Raw genomic sequence first — 17,695 nt, forward strand, 5'->3', positions numbered from 1 at the left:
ATTGGAAAGCTGCCATATATTACATTTTTTGGTTTTGGGTTTAATACCGCTATAAGTATAGGTTAGCATTAGGGAATGGTTCCACCCCTCCTACACCCCTAGTTACATGGACCACATACAGATAATACTCAAAGTATGACTTTTTATAAACTCTTAATCTAATCACTAATTTCTTTTTTTTTTCCAATATTTTTTGATTGAGGTTTTTCAATGAGAACAGAAAAAAAAAGGTGATTTTAAACAGCTTTACATAAGTCTTAATGAAAAACAACACATGGAAGGGTGTAATAGACAAAATCAGTAACAACAAGCATTTATGAATAGAGGAAGCAAATTTGGTTGCTAGAAGTAGGGTTCGGAGCATTGACCAGCGCCCACAGACACCCCACCTGGGAACATACTGTGTCTCGGGGTGAAGGTAATATGTCCAACTATGTTTTTTTTTTTGTTTTTTTTTTCCCCCTTCACTCTTCTTTTCTTTTTTCCCTCTCCCTCCTTCAAAGACAGTTTTATTGAGAAAGAAAAAAAAAAAAGTACAGCGTACAATTAATAAAAACAGTTATCACACAAGAAAGTATAGCCAATTTTCTGGGGGAACATAGATTTTGGGTTAGGGGGTAGCCCTGATTAAGCAGTAGTGGAAATATACGATAAAATTTCACAGGGTTTCTCAGTAACCACGATAACAATGGAGGCAAGCAAAAATGGGGTAGAGTAGGAGAGTATGATTACAATTTTCATATATATATATATATATATATATATATATATATATATATATATATATATATTTATACAGTGTATATATACACATATATATATATATATTATTTTTTTATTATTTATTTATACAGTATATATATATATATATATATATATATATATATATATATATATATATATATATATATATATATTTATATATTATTTTTATAAAAATTTTAATTTATTTTATATATATATATATATATATATATATATATATATATATATAAATTTTATTTTTTTCATTCTTTTTCTATGACAAAATAGCACACATAGATTTTGGGTTAGGGGGTAGCCCTGATTAAGCCGTGGTGGAAATATACGATAACATTTCACAGGGTTTCTCAGTAACCACAATAAAAATGGAGGCGAGCAAAAATGGGGTAGAGTAGGATTATAATTATAATATATTTATACAATATATATATATATAGATATATATATATAATTTTTATTTTTTTCATTCTTTTTCTATGACAAAATAGCACACATAGATTTTGGGTTAGGGGGTAGCCCTGATTAAGCCGTGGTGGTAATATATGATAAAATTTCACAGGGTTTCTCAGTAACCACTTTAACAATGGAGGCGAGCAAAAATGGGGTAGAGTAGGATTATAATTATAATATATTTATACAGAGTATATATATATATATATATATATATATATATATATATATATTATTTTTATCTTTTTCATTCTTTTTCTATGACAAAATAGCAAACGCAATAATTCAGATGGTGCATGAAAGGTTTAGTGTAGTATAACACTTTAGAGAATGAAACAAGTTTTTTTTTTTATTCAGTGGAGGATTGATTGTAGGGACAGAAAGTCACTAAGGGAGACTGTGTTTTTTTTTTTTTTTTTGGCAGCATTACCAGGTGAAAAGAAAAGGAAAAAAACTGAAAAAACGAATGCAGCCAGCACATCTAAGGACTGCTCTTTTGCTTTATATTTTGCTCAAAATCTCATATAAGCTTCAAAATAGAATTTTATATCAGTGTGGGAATGGGGACCAGTGTGCCCTAATCTAGCATTAGAAGGTCCAGGCTCGCTATTGATGAGTTACATCATTCCAGCACCCAGCTCTATTCTCGGCACCTTTTAGTCTTGCCAGCCTTTGTCTCCAACACAGAAAATTATGGGAAATACAAAAAAGTTAACACAGAAACAGGAGGCAAGAGGAAATCTTCCAGTGGGGAAGCCTATTCTGGTAATAACTAAAGATGTAAAATTTCCAAAAATGTTGAAACCCATGGGGAAAAAAAAAAAAAATAATTTTTTTACGGAAAAAAATGTAAAAAAAAATTTCAATGTGGAGTAGTTTTACAAATTGAAAGTCATTTTGATACACTAGGAATGTGAAATGCAGTGTATATAAAAATGTTGAAACCCATGGGGAAAAAAAAAAAAAAAAATTTTTTTTTACAGAAAAAATCGAAAGTTTTGGAAAAATGTAAAAAAATAAATTTCAATGTGGAGTAGTTTTACAAATTAAAAGTCATGTTGATACACTAGGAATGTGAAATGCAGTGTATATAAAATTATTATCCTTGACATAAAAGTACAGCTTATTCAGTTAATAAACAAAACATAAAATACAATTTTACAATTTCTTTTTTTTATTACAAATGGAATAACAAGGACTGGATATGTAAAGAAGATTTACTATACAGTAAATGAGAACAGGTACCCCCCCCCCCTTTTCCTCATAAAGGTATAAAAGCTTACTGCCAATATGCATTACCTGCATTTCCAATTATTGACCATGCTGACCCAGAAGCATTTATTGTTCTATGAAGAGCTTGATGAATGTTCTCCGGATTTTCAGGTGTCATTTTATCTATAAATAAAGGGATTGTGTATTTTTGGGAGGCCGTGGTTTGTAACGCTTCCTTACTTCCTTACTTGAAGATGAAACATGTTATGATGATCCAGAAAGTAGCAGAAAGAGTGTTTCTGGAGGGAAAAGCTCCTCACACTTCCATTCTGGTCCTCATCATTTCATTCCATAAAGTATTTTTAATGTCCTTAGGGTACCTGTGGCATGCAGGAAGTGTTTTGTCATTGCCGTAGCATTTGGAAAAGAATATTTCTTCTCACAATATTTACAAATTGCAGCTTTGCTCTCAGCAGAAATTGCACAGTGGAGATGTTCCCAAACTCTAGATGTTGGTCTCACCATTGTACTGAGAGTAGGGAACAATCATTTACTGAGCAGATAGTAGATAAACATTATGCTGGGATGGTAGAGAACATTAATAGGAATCATTTAAAGGTTTAAAAAGCCAAATGTACCCTCTAAATGTAATTTAAGGCCTAAGAGGACAAAAACTGTCATCTACTGTACCCCAACAATCACCAAACTGTAGGAGGTACAAGATGGGGCCCACAAGCCAACTCAACTGGAGCCTTTCTACCGCAGTGCCCCCCAGTGGAAGAAATGCATATTTCTCTTTTTCAAGAACTGCATTGAGAAGTATTGTGTTACTTGAATTGTATTCCAGGACTTGCTTGAGAGAACTTGCAAAAATGTAAAACGTTACATAAAGTCTAATAACTCTTTCATTGTCTTCATGTTATATACAGTAGTTGAAATACCATGCCATATATATATATATATATATATATATATATATATATATTACTTATCATTGTAATAGGACATATTCCACCCTCCTTTTTTTTGCAAAAAAAGGCTTAGAAAAAAACTTTTTTCCCAGGTCTTCTCATCACTAGTGACAATGGTCTGGGAGGGATATCCCCTTGCATTGACGGGAACCCATTTTACTCCAAGCTTTGTTTCCAGGACAGGAAGTAAAATCTAAAATAAAAAACTCAAAGGGGTCCTTACCATTCCCCAATCTATCCAAAACTCTATCATTTTTTTTCTTTACAGGGAGCCATTTTTTAAGCTTTCCTTTCTAGCTTTAAAGTTAAAGTGATACTAAAGTCAAGTTTTTTTTTTTTTTTAAATAACAAACATATTTAACTTACTTGCTTTGTGTAATGGTTGTGCAGAGCAGCTCCGATTCTCCCCTTCTCAGGTCCCCCACCGGCGCTCCTGGCCCCTCCCTCCTGCCCCCAGAGCAAGCACCTTGCTGTGGGGGAACCCGAACAGGCTCGCTCCCGAGCCACTGTTCTGCATATCCATGCAGACTGCAGCTGTCCCCCTGTTTAATCTCATTGGCACACTGCCTGTGATTGACAGCCATTGGCTCCCGCTGCTGTCTCAGCCAATAAGGTGGGAGAGTCCCCAGAGAGCCGAGATTCCCGTGCACATTGCTGGATCGCGATGGGGATCAGGTGAGCATTGGGGGGGAGGCTATGGGGGGGGGGAGCAGCACACGGGTTTTTAACTTTGTGAAGGCTAAAAACTTGAACCTTTAGAACAACTTTAAATCTTCTTCCTCCCTCTCCCAATCATCAATATGTTTATGACAATTTTAACAAAAACTTTCCATTTTCATTACAAACCTTACTTTAGACCCAGCAGTGATCTCATCACAGGGTCTCTGTGCTTCAGATCATGGCTGGTAGGAGGGGCAGCAGGGTGCTGTACATAGCATCCTGAAAACATCAGAGGACCCTTCCTCAGTACTCACTCTGGAGCTCTTAGCCCTGATGCAAGCAAGCTGTGGGCTGGCCCTTGCAAGGATCTATGCAAATATCAAAACACTTTGATGGGAGGATGCCGGCCTGGAGGAGTGGGTTCATTTGCATGCAGACCAACCCCGGGTAATGCCCACATGTAATGCTAAGCCTCCGTGATTAAAATAACTCATATCCAATGAGCAATAAGGGGTGGGCCAGGGCTGGAGAGGACATCCTCCAGCAAAGAAATGAGGCGGGCGCTATCTGATTTGCTGCAGTTTCAAATGCGCACTGAAAAAAAGCTCAGAGTGTGCACATACAGTTGTGCTCATAAGTTTACACACCCTGGCAGAATTTATGATTTCTTGGCCATTTTTTAGAGAATAGGAATGATAACACAAAAACTTTTCTTTCACTCATGGTCAGTGTTTGGCTGAAACCATTTATTATCAATCAACTGTGTTTACTTTTTTAAAATCATAATGAAAACAAAAACTACCCAAACGACCCTGATCAAAAGTTTACACACCCTGGTGATTTTGGTCTGATAACATGCACACAAGTTGACACAAAGGGGTTTGAATGGCTATTAGCCTGGGTTCACACCGGGGCAGCTTCAAAGTCGCCCGACTCTGAAGCCGCCCCGTGCAGGGTGACTTCAGCGTGGCTTGCAAACGACTTCTCTAATTGAAGTCAATGCAAGTCGCCCCCAAAGTAGTGCAGCAACCTTTTTCTAAGTCGGATCGACTTGAGTTGCTCCGATTAGAGTGGTTCCATTGCACTGTCGCGGTTCCATTTCTAAGTCGCCTGACAAGTTGCCCCAGTGTGAACTGGGGCTTAAAGGTAACCATCCTCCCCTGTGATCGGTTTGCTTGTAATTAGTGTTTGTGTATAAAGTAGTGATCGACCGATATTGGTTTTTCGTTGCCGATACCGATTTTTTGGCCAATGCATATCGGTATCGGCGATATTTTTGTACATTTGAAATAAAACATTTTAAGCCATTGCAGTACAAGAGAGACGTCTGAACAGCTCTGCAAGACGGAAGCGAAGGATGGAATTTTAGAAAGATTTAAAAGCTTGAAATAGTTTTGTGCAAAAAACATCTTTTTTCTATCCTGAAACCTTTGACATTATTATACATTTACAAAGACAGGCAGGAGGTGCAGAGAGCAAAAACTCCTCCCATACCGGCTGTCTGCCTACATTCCATACCAGATTTAGTAGGTTTCTGTCTGCCCTATTTACTACCACAAACATTCTTTTTAAATTTTCTTTATGTAAAAAAAAAAAAATCTTGCTGCTCCGGCTCTTGCGTCATCTAATTGTTTTAATAATATTAAAATAATTGTAATAATAGTAAAAAATAGTAAAATAATGCCTATACCCCTAGGTTTGCGCAGCCTATTGCATTAGGGTGTGCAACTCAAAGTCTCCTGGATTGTAAGCTCTAACGAGCAGGACCCTCTGATTCCTCCTGTATTGAATTGTATTGTAAATGTACTGTCTGCCCTCATGTTGTAAATCGCTGCGCAAACTGTTGGAGCTATAGAAATCCTGTATAATAATAATAATATATAACACAGTTTACTATGCTTCAGTTATGTATGAACGGTACTGTCAGGGATCCACTGCCATGCACAGGCGCACTGGCGCCGCAAACCGGCGAATGCCTATGGGCATGCGCGTACGAAGAGGTGCCTTGAATAGCTAGAGGCTACCTTAGAATAGCTCGAGGCTACCGTGCAATAGCTCGAGGCTACCTTGCAATAGCTTGGGCTAACTTGTAATAGCTTGAGGCTACCTTGCAATAGTTTGAGGCTACCTTGGAATAGTCAGAGGCTACCTCAGAATAGTCAGAGGCTACCTCAGAATAGTTTGAGGCTACCTTAGAATAGTTAGAGGCTACTAATTTGGTGCCAAAACGGCCTATTTAAACACAGCAGTCACTCCAGGTAATTGCTGTGTTATCTTCAGCTCTTCCTTGTGATCCTATGTTCCTGTGTACCTGTTGTTCCTGATTGTTTGACCCGGCTTCCTCTTGACCTTGCTACTTGCTGCCCGCCCTGACCTTTGGCTCGTCTTACTACTCTTTTGGTTATCCCTTGTCTGCTTCTCCGCTTCTGGACCGGAACCTGCACTCTGCCTGGCTGGGTGATCCTGGGGACCGCGACCTGGTGCTAGCTTGCAGCGTAGTCCATCCCCACCACTAGGGGCTCTGGTGAAAACCAGCTAACACTTATACTCTGTACCTCAGGTGAACCTCTGTCCTTATCAGAGTACTTACCTTAGTGTCCATCCGGCATCCAGCTCTGCTACCTCGGTCTTTCATCAGGTGAGAGTTCTCTCTATTAGTCAGGCTCCACCTGCCACCCTGGCAGGTACTGATCACTCACTGTGTTCTTTTACAAAAGGAAGGGACCAGTAAATGACATAGGGGCCCAGGCAGCAGAGGGAATCCACATGCCGGTCCAGGCATGTGGGCAGATCCCGACCATATGGTCGGGATCTTTTATGAACCTGGACCGGCTCTGTGACACCCACCTCTTGAGGATTGACCACCAGTTCTCAATGCGATTAAGGCCTGCGGAGTTTCCTGGTATTGGACTCAAAATTTTGATGTTTTGTTCCCCCAACCTCTTAGTTATAACTTTTGCCTTATGGCAAGGCGCTCCATCATGCTGGAAAAGGCATTGTTGCTCACCAAACTGGTCTTGGATGGTTGGGAGAAGTTGCTTTCGGAGGATGTTTTTGTACTATTTTTTATTCATGGCTGTGTTCTTAGGCAAAATTGTGAGTGAGCCCACTCCCTTGGCTGAGAAGCAACCCCACATATGAATGGTCTCAGTATGCTTTTCTGTTGGAATGACACAGGACTGATGGTAGCGCTCATCTTTTCGTCTCTGGACAAGGTTTTTTCTGGATGCCCCAAACAATCAGAAAGGGGATCCATCAGAGAAAATGACTTTACCCCAGTCCTCAGCAATAAAATCCCTGTACCTTTTGCAGAATATAAATCTGCCCCTGATGTTTTTCCTGGAGAGAAGTGGCTTCTTTGCTGCCCTTCTTGACACCAGGCCATCCTCCAAAAGTCTTCTTCTCATTGTGCGTGTAGAGGCCCTCACGCCTGCCTGCTGCCATTCCTGAGCAAGCTCTCCACTAGTGGTGCCCAGATCCCGCAGCTGAATGAACTGTAGGAGATGGTCTTGGCACTTGCTGGACTTTTTTGGGCGCCCTGGAGCCTTCCTCATAACGATTGAACCTCTCTCCTTGACGTTCTTAAAGCGGAGTTCCACCCTAAAATTAAACTTACCTCCATCTTCTCGCTCCGGGTCACCTGAAAAACAAATGGATAATCGCAATTTTTTATTTTTTTTTTTACTTACCTGGTTTAGAAGAAAATATACTTACCTTACTTCCTCCTTCCCCCCTCGGCGGCCACGGCGAGTCGTCACTTCCTGGCTTTGCAATGATTCCTGGGAGCTGAACGTCATCGCTCCCAGGAATCAATGCGCCTGCACCGGCCCCGACGTCAGTTCCGGTGCAGGCGCCGTCATACCTTGCTAAACAGCTTCTGGGCATGCCCATAAGCTGTGCAGGGATGACGCTGCGGCACCGGAAGTGACGGCGGGGCCGGTGCAGTGCATCGTGGGACCGAAGAAGACGGAAGAGGACACAGAAGAGGATCGCGCTGCCTTCAAGCTGCCCACACCTGAGATGGCAGCGCTGGACAATACATTTTCAAGGTAAGTATTTCTTCTTGCAGGTAAGTGTGACCGGGACAGATCAGAGGCTAGCCATTGTGGAAAGCACTAGCCCCGACTGTCCCGGGGGTATTTTTATAAAAAAAAATGTCCCCGGGTGGAACTCCGCTTTAATGATCTGATAAATAATTTATTTAGGTACAATGTTAGTAGCAGCAATATCCTTGCCTGTGAATCCCTTTTTGTGCAAAGCAATCTTGACCACATGTGTTTCCTTGCTGGCAACCATGGTTAACAGAGGAAGAACAATGATTTCAAGCACCACCCTCCTTTTAAAGCTTCCAGTCGGTTATTCTAATGCCCCTTTCACACTGGCTGTCGGATCAGGTCCCCCTGTCCGTTTTTCAGGAGGACCTGATCAGACCCTTCATTCACCCCTATGGAGCTGCGGATGTCAGTGATCACATGTCCGCTGACACCCGCGGCTATCCAATGCGATCCTGTTCGCCAAATCCATACAGATGGTGGTCCTATTTTCCATCCATCTGGCGGACCGTGTAATTTTCACTAGATGGAGCTGACGATCATAGGAAATAAGCTTAAATGCATTACACTCAGGGCAAAAGGGGCAGCTGCCCCGGGCCCAGCCATTGTTGTGGGGCCCAAAGCAGCTGCCCCTTGAGCCCGAATTGCCCTCAAATAGTTGATAAGTGCATTTGGTAGGGCCCAAGAAAATATTTGCCCAGGGTCCATCCAATACTAAAGACGGCCCTGATTACACTCGGTAAATTGTTTTATTAATAAACCTGTAAATAACGAGTGATTTTTAGCTTGGAATTTTAGTGATCTCATTTTTTTTTCTAAAAAATGTATACATGTAGTGTTAGATAGTCACCTTCAATTGTTGAACAGCAGCACGTGACTGTCATTTACAAGGGCTTAGGGCTTTTTCAACATCTTTGACCTCCCAGCAGTACTGGATTTTCCCGAAGTGTTCCGCAATCTACCGCTGACGCTTGTTGTGACCTCTGCTAAAAAAAACAATTCCTATTCAGAAGCACAAGGTATCAATCTTTGGAGGATATTTACTATGAGATGTCATTTACCGGTTGGCTAACAATCTGAGGCATGTAGGGTTGGGTAGACATTAAATAAAGTCAGTAACATAGTGGGGCATTTTTAGAATGTGTCCTATTGTTCCGTAAAACCTCAGTCAATATCCTTTGTACCGCCCTCTCCTCTGTGTCACCTACTGAAAGTTCACAAATACATGTCACCACCCCGAGGCCCGGGGCTCACCCATTACTATATAAGAGGAAGAACATTTCCTGATAGAACAAAATAATGTTCAATGTTCATTTTACTTCAAAATATTTCCACACCAAAATACATTTTACTTGATTTGTATTGTTTTTAGAGATATGAAAGTAAGAGATAGATAGATATGAAAGTGAGGGATAGATAGATAGATAGATAGATAGATAGATAGATAGATAGATAGATAGATAGATAGATAGATAGATAGATAGATAGATAGATAGATAGATAGATAGATAGATAGATAGATAGATAGATAGATAGATAGATAGATGATCAAATATAAATGAGAAGATAATGAACACAGCCAACATTTAGAAAAGAGAACCTGTCACACATCACTATATATAGGAGTATTAGTAGTATCTAGTAGTAGAATATTGTATCTGGGTAAGTAATGAATGATTTGTAGAGTCGGGGCTCCCCCCACTCACTGAGAAGTAGAATGAGACTCATAGTGGAGGATTGTTTGGGGTTCTGTCATCTAATATGGGGTGTGACATCATCAGCTGTCAGATTTCAGGTGACCTCTGACTGCCAAGCCAAAAAATCAAATCTAAGATTATTAAAACTAAATACCGATCCTCAGTGACCCTGCAATGTAATAATGTAACTCTCCCCTCAGATTCTTCCATATTTGTGATCAGGGCTGCTGTTAGAAATCGCGGGGCCCCGTACAGACTACCTGGCAGGGCCCCCTCAAGAAAATATTAAAGATATATTTAGCTAAAATTACAACAAAATCACTATTATCAGACACAAATATAACAATAATAACATAACTCGCATAATTCCTGCTAAATCTATAAAAAAAACTATGTTAAATAAAAAAGAAGATGAGTTGAGAAAAATATACAGGCTGGGCAGTTGGAGCTCAGTGATCAGAGAGACAGAGAGAGAGAAACAAAGTTACAAATAAACTCCTGAGCAGAGATAAGTGCTGGGAGGGGGGCCCACACAAGGGAGGGGGATTAGTGAGGGACGACTGTCTCTTTCTCAACAGATAAAAGCTGATAGCAGGGAGAGGGACAGATCAGATTTAGGTGCTGGAGGAAGATTTCTGTAAGTGTTGTCCATCACTAATCCCCCTCTCTGTGTGGGCCCCTCTGTGTGCTAGGGCCCCCTACAAGAGGGCTGGTGGTCCCCCCCTATCAGCGGCCCTGTTTGTGATTGGTCCTCTGTAAAGTGTGAGCCCCGTATTATTAGCAGAGTGATGGATCCATTGATACAAATCATGTCTTCAGTAACCTACAGAGTGTATTCTAATAATAACAGCAGGAAATGTATTTTTTTTACACTAATCCCCTCACTAATCCCCGCTGTGACCACATAAGGTGACAAAGGCGGTGACATGGTTTAAGGTGTGTAGCAGGTTTGGGGTGAGATGGAGCATAAAGTAGGATGTATGCATCTTCCTACATGTCTATTATCTCCATACACAATGGGGCTTTCTATACTGACACTGAGCTCAAAGGAAATAGTGTCTGTTGTCGATTGCAACCAATCAGATCCCAGCACTTAGCTTTTCTTCTTGTACTGAGTAAATGATAGCTAAATTCACATTGGCTGCTGTCATGTTTCCTTTGTGCTGGTGTGGGTCATTCTTCTCCTTGCAGCAGAATGTCTGTGTTGAATAAATTTGATTAATTTACCTAGCACAGGTTAGGAAAAAGGTATAATTATAATTGTCTTTTTTTTCTAATTGCTATTGTCATTGTTTCCTGCAGTGATCCCCCTGAGGTGTTTACAGTGCGTTGGAACCAGCTCATCCTGCCGTATGGTTGCAAGAAAATGCCCAACTTACGAGACTACCTGTATCTCCCTAGCCTACCAGACACAAGGTGAGGCACTGATTCATTACAATGTGATTGCAATTAAAGTGTTATTAAACCCACAACAGAAAAATCAGTCTGTATATGCAGTAAAGTATGTTTGTGTAGCAATGTTTCCAGGCCTTCGGCCTGATATGGGTCTGCCATTGTTACCGGTGACACTTCCAACACATTTAAGTTGTGAACCCAGGTGTGAGAACTGAGAAAATGACCATTCCAGCACCTTTGGTTTGTTTTGTTTATTGGGGAATGGGGGAAGGGAATGAGTGGGATACTCCTCTGGCTCAACTAGGTTTATTTGGGACACTGTACAGAAAAATGCCCGTTGGCGTTGTCCTGACGCCAGCTGAATGCCGGGCAACGCTTCCTGGCGCTTGAAAATACTGTTATGCTGAACTTGTGCTAGAACTTCGACTTTAACAGACTTGTTAACTCAGAAGATCCAGGACGGTAATACACTTGACTCCTGACACTCTATTTAGCTCAAAAGTCCTGTGAACAGCCCCCTCCAGCCCTTCACTGACTGAGGTAGCTCCTTGTAACTGCTTGTGCTGCTGCAACTCTTAACACTGTGCACTTCACACTGTACTCTTTAACTCTTCATGGCCCAACTGCCGACGCCTCCTTTATATTTCAGGGTTCTCTTAGTAGGCACCCCCTCTATACTTTAGGGTCCTCTGACTAGGCACCCCCTCTACTGCTAGCTGACTCCTGGATCCCTGGAACCTTCACCGGAGTGGTCCCCTCTACACTAGGCAGACCCCCAGGGGCAGTTCACAGTACTCACGACCTTGAAAGGCTTTCCTGGAACTGGACCCCTCTCTCTCTCTGCTGGATCCCCTCTGCAGCTCAGCTCAACCCACTCTGCAACTCTCAGGCAACCATCCGAGACTCTCGATCCTTCTGACAGGAGGAGAGACAGCCGTACTCTCCCTCCTGGGACTCTGCTTCCCTCCAAACGTATACCCACTACCAGAATCCTCTGCGGCAGAATCTGCCTTCTGGGGTAGATACAGGCCTGGATGTGTCTCTGATTGGGTTTCCTCCACTGCCCAATGAGAATCCTCTCATGGAGCCAGTGGGGAGACTCCCCTCCTAAATGTGTTGGGAGTGTCACCGGTAACAATGGCAGACCCACCTCAGTCCCGATACCTGGAAATATTGCTACATTTGGGGGCTCGTCCGGGATTTTGCCATTGGTTACTGGACCAGTTGCCCCTGGCAAAAAAAAGTAAAAAAAGTCAATTTTTGTGCCCAGAACTGTTGTTCAAGTGCCAAAACGAGTGTGAGACCGGATCTGCGGGAGGCAGGGAGAGTGGGACGAAGCTAGAAGTAGACATGGAAGGTTGCTTGTGGCAACGCAAATGTTCAAGGAAAAACTGCAATCTGATGAGAAGAACCTTTGATGTGGACTAGGAAATGTACTCTGCTGTCAGAACATGGAGAGCAGGGAAAAAAAGAGTGAGAGTGCATGAGTGTTGCAACTGCTTAACAGGGAGAGGTCCTGGTGAGGACAGTGAAGATGGCTTCAGGGGTCCCAGTGAGGACAGAGAAGAGGAAGCCGGTGGTCCCAGTGGGGACTGTGAAGATGGAGGCCAGGGGCACGGGAAGAGAGGTGCCAGGGGCCTGGTGTATGTGCATGCTATGTGGATCAATGTTGACCGTGCATTCGACAGTGGGACATTTATCCGGTATAGTAATATCACTGATACTGTGAGGATCATAGTCGGCCATGCCGAGAGGGGCAGTGGGGCTAGCCTCGGAGACAGTATGGAAGGGGAAAGTTGCACATGTATGGCTAAGAAGAGGACTATTGACCGTGCGACCGTCAGCGGGATATTACTCTTGCCAAGCAAAGAGGGACAGCTGGCTTCAGAGCAGGAAGGCGCAGTTGTGGCCCTAGTGCAATTTGGGGGTGTTTGGGGGTTCTAAGTAATTTTCTAGCAAAAAATACTGATTGTTTTGTGTGAACAAAAAGTGCCAGAAAAGTAGTAACCCACCAATTTATTCCCCAGGGCCTTTGCTTTAAAAATAAATAAATAAATATATATATACATATATATATATATATATACACACAATATATATATAATGTTAGGGGGTCCTAAGTAATTTTCTAGCAAACAATACTGATTGTTACGTGTGAACAAAAAGGATAATATAAGTATTTGTACCCCCCCCCCCCCCCCAACCAAATGAGCATTTAGCTGATGCAGTGCGGCAGGGTTGGAGGGCCAATGCAAGGGTAAATTTACCAGCATCTCGAAGTTGGTCTCTAATCCCTCCAGGTGGATGTTTAGGGGCTAAAGGCTGTCTAGACAGGTTCTCTTTGTTGTAAATCCTCTGTAAGAACCTCGGGCTTAAAATTGTCTTTATAGGACAGTTATGATGAGATGACATTCCAGGCGCCTCTGACGTGAGATTTTGGCAGATCTTTCACATACCGTTTCATATCTCGGTCAGCTGTAAATCTTTCCTGCATTGTATCTGTGATGACTGGGACTCTCCACCCTGTACTTATAGCAGTATGGAGACAACTGATTGGACGCTTTGAAGAATTCTGCCTTTGTCTTATGATTTTTATATGAAAGTTTGCATTTGTTGCATTTTTTTGCTCGGTTTGTTAAATGCCTGCTCAGCATAGTTTTCTATTTGCTCATATATGTGACACCCTCCTTGTTATGTATTACCTACTCTACCTTCTCTACTAGACTGGACTAATTATTAGGGATATATAAAATAAATAAATATTAGTGAATCCATATTGCTATTCATATTAAGTGATACATTCATATATCAAGTGCTTTAAGTGCATTCACAGTTCACCTCTGTGCTTTTTTTTTTGTGACATACAATGTATAACCAAAAGTATTGGGACGCCTGCCTTTACAAGCACATGAACTTTAATGGCATCCCAGTAATCCAGTGTGAGATTTTTCCTTCCTGTAATAAAGACCACTCACTGCCGCTCTCTCTCCTTGTGAAGAGTGACTGGTCTGGTCTCCGCCCCTTCTGTAGTTTTCTGCCGGCAGCCTGTACTGGGTGGGGCCTGCTGGGAACCTCCCACAGCTCTGCTCTTTGTCCAGGCTATGTACAGCACAGTGGGGATGTCACCACTATATTTGCAAGGTAATATTTGGGTTTGCAAAGGCATTTAAGGCACATATGATACACTATGTTACCAAAAGTATTGGGACACCTGCCTTTACATGCACATGAACTTTAATGGCATCCCAGTCTTAGTCCGTAGGGTTCAATATTGAGTTGGCCCACCCTTTGCAGCTATAACAGCTTCAGCTCTTCTGGGAAGGCCATCCACAAGGTTTAGGAGCGTAGCGAACAATAGATGAGTTTGCTGGAGTTTCCGCGCAGCAGGAAGTCTGTAATGGCAAACCCTACTGAATTCCATAGGAGGTGAATCTTCTAGTTTGTTTTTTTTTCTGACCTTTCTCAAAGTTTCATTTGCATTGTTCGCAGTGCGAACTGTGAAATGGTGCAAGAATCAGATCGCATAGGTGTGAAAACCCATGCGATCCGATTCCAGTGCGAACAAAAAAAAAGGGTCCTGCACCATTGTGCGAATGCAATGCGATTTCAGCCTTACATTTTGTATGGCTGAAATCGCATTGCACAGACATCGCATGTGGTGCGAATCACATGCCATGTCTGGCATCGCACTAGTGTGAACCGGCACTGAGACACTGTTACTAATTTATACCTACCCTGACCTTGACCTTTCACCCTTACCTTGACCCTAACACGAACCCTGCCACCGACCTGGATCAAACCTTGATTTAGCTATATTTTTCTTTATTTTTTTATTATTGTTTTTTTTTTTTACACTCTTATGTTTTGTTTACATCTTCATATCCTGCCAGGAGAGAAAAATATTATGTATCTTTCTCTCCATTCAGAAGAGAAAGTAAATACAGGGGTGGGCTGCGTAGTGACTGATTCCTGTGATAGCCAATCAGAGGCTATCACATTGATCAGGTGACCCGGAACCAGGGCCGGATTAGGAGCATCATGCGCCTGGTGCTGAGGATTTTGGAGGGCCTTTTTTTTGGAAATACGGTGAAAATACAAACAATTTTTCTTAAAACAAATGACTTATTTTAAACAAACCATTCATTCACACTGTATGTGAAAGAAAGCCGGGGTGAATGAGCCCACATTTTTTTTTATTCACATTTTGTTTCATTTTTTTACATTTTCCCACGATGCTCTTTGGGGAGACAGTGGATGGTGTCTGTAGAGCAGTGAATGGTGTCAGTAGTTTTTATTATTTTATTTATTTTTTACAATTTAATTTTTTATAATTTTTTTTCACAATGCTTTTTGATGGGGTGGGGGGGGGGCAGCGTATGTCAGTTTATGGTGTCAGTAGGGCAGTGGACAGTATCAGTATTATTTTTAATATAATTTTTTTTTTTTTTTAATTTTCAGATTATTTTTTTAAATTAATTTTATTTATATTTTTTTTTTCAAAAAGGAAAGGGAGGTGTTAGAGGATTGGCAGTGGATGGTGTCAGTAGGGCAGGGGATGGTATCAATATTATTTTTATTTTTATTATTTACAATTTAAATTTTGTATTATTTTTCACAATTTAATTTTTTTTTTATATTTTTTCAAAAAAGGGGGGGGGTGTTGGGGGGTTGGCAGCAGGTGGCGTCAGTAGGGCAGTGGACGGTTGTAAGGCAGTGGCATTGCCCAAATGGTTAGTTAGCCTCTGCTGGGCCTATATGAAGATAGGGGCCTGGAGGTGCAGCTCCAATAGCCCCTATATTAATCCATATCATCATGATCCTTAGTACAAGACCCAGTGACAGCCCAGTGTAAGGCATGCTCCCAGCTTAAAGACAGATATGCAGATATGCAGCCTCGCGGATAAGGGCCCACTTCAGTGAGGCTGCATATGTGCGTACCGTAGGAAGGGGTTAAAAAAAATCATTTTATACACTATATTACCAAAAGTATTGGGACGCCTGCCTTTACACACACATGAAATTTAATGGCATCCCAGTCTAAGTCTGTAGGGTTCAATATTGAGTTGGCCCATCCATTGCAGCTTTAACAGCTTCAACTCTTCTGGGAAGGCTGTCCACAAGGTTTAGAAATGTGTCTATGGGAATGTTTGACCATTCTTCCAGAAGTGCATTTGTGAGGTCAGGCACTGATGTTGGATGAGAAGGCTTGGCTTGCAGTCTCCACTCTAATTTATCACAAAGGTGTTCTATCGGGTTGGGGTCAGGACTCTGTGCAGGTCAGTCAAGTTCCACCAAACTCGCTCATCCATGTCTGTATGGACCTTGCTTTGTGCACTGGTGCGCAGTCATCTTGGAACAGGAAGGGGCCATTCCCAAACTGTTCCCACAAAGTTGGGAGCATGAAATTGTCCAAAATGTCTTCAGAGTTCACTTCTCTGGAACTAAGGGGCCAAGCCCAACCCCTGAAAAACAACCCTACACCATAATCCCCTCTCCACCAAATGATTTGGACCAGTCCACACCCCCTTTAAGCCATGCCCAATGTTCAGCATAATGTAAACCACGCCCAATTATTCGCCCGCGGACCACATTTTTTTACTCCTGCTAGGCCACACCTACAAATGAATGCCCCACCCTTAATTAACATAATACCCTGCCTACATAAAAAGAAGTATCCCTAAACATTTTTTTCAGAATGTTGGCAACTATACATGAGCATAAGATGAGCCAAGGTAATAAGCAAGATGTGGAGTCAAGAAACAAGCCAAAGACTAGGCACCGAAGGGATCAAGATCAGGCTTAACCAGAAGGCAAATCCGATATAACTCAGGAACAGGCAGGGTCTGGTCACGGGTCACAGGAACTGATGACCAATCAGCAAAGATCTTGAGCCTTGCAGCACTTTAAATAGGGGGCCAAAAGTCCAATCAATGTGCATGCACACGCGCATGAGAATAAGCACGGGTACACTCACGCTCACGTGCCTTGGTGTAAACGAGCTGATGCGCTAATGCCCCAAATTCTGTGGACAGGTCTGCTGGCTGCAACATGTGCATGCGCAGTTCTTCAGGCAGGAACACAACCACAGTTTTCCTGACACCATTTGCCATAGACTGCTTTAGCGGGAAGCTCAGAAGCAATGTTGTTTTATTCATTGCAAGAAAGATGTTTTACTCCAAATAATTACATGATGGTATAGTTATATGGACACGTGCCTTGAATCATAGAAAATGTCCGTTTAATTGATGGGCCCACTTGAACAAAATGATGTTTGATTTGCAATATGTTGTCATCCTCATCCCTAGATGGCAGCAATACAGTCATGAAAGGGTGCTCTACGACACAGTTGTGCAACCAATCCTCCATCATTGATACAGGAACTACATCCATCTACGTGACAGCAAGCTGCTGTGAGAGTGACTACTGCAACATCAACCGGTTCTCAGGTAAGTACTGAAGGCGTCAAAGTGTCCCTTTGTTAATTGTTTTGACTGTA

At 41.8% G+C, this 17,695-nt stretch overlaps 1 protein-coding gene across 1 annotated transcript in view; it reads left to right on the forward strand.

The window, feature by feature from the left end:
• Window positions 1–17,695, forward strand: part of LOC309568698 (urokinase plasminogen activator surface receptor-like) — a gene marked incomplete at both ends in the record, with an annotated part of 64,262 nt that overhangs the window by 31,068 nt on the left and 15,499 nt on the right. Inside the window, 2 exons of the mRNA XM_082274441.1 lie at window positions 11,107–11,220; window positions 17,505–17,645. Of these exons, the coding sequence (XP_082130567.1) occupies window positions 11,107–11,220; window positions 17,505–17,645 (255 nt within the window). The remainder of the gene's footprint in view (window positions 1–11,106; window positions 11,221–17,504; window positions 17,646–17,695) is intronic.

Source organism: Pelophylax lessonae, assembly GCF_965119305.1.
Source record: "Pelophylax lessonae genome assembly, chromosome: 12".
NCBI classification, from domain to species: domain Eukaryota; kingdom Metazoa; phylum Chordata; class Amphibia; order Anura; family Ranidae; genus Pelophylax; species Pelophylax lessonae.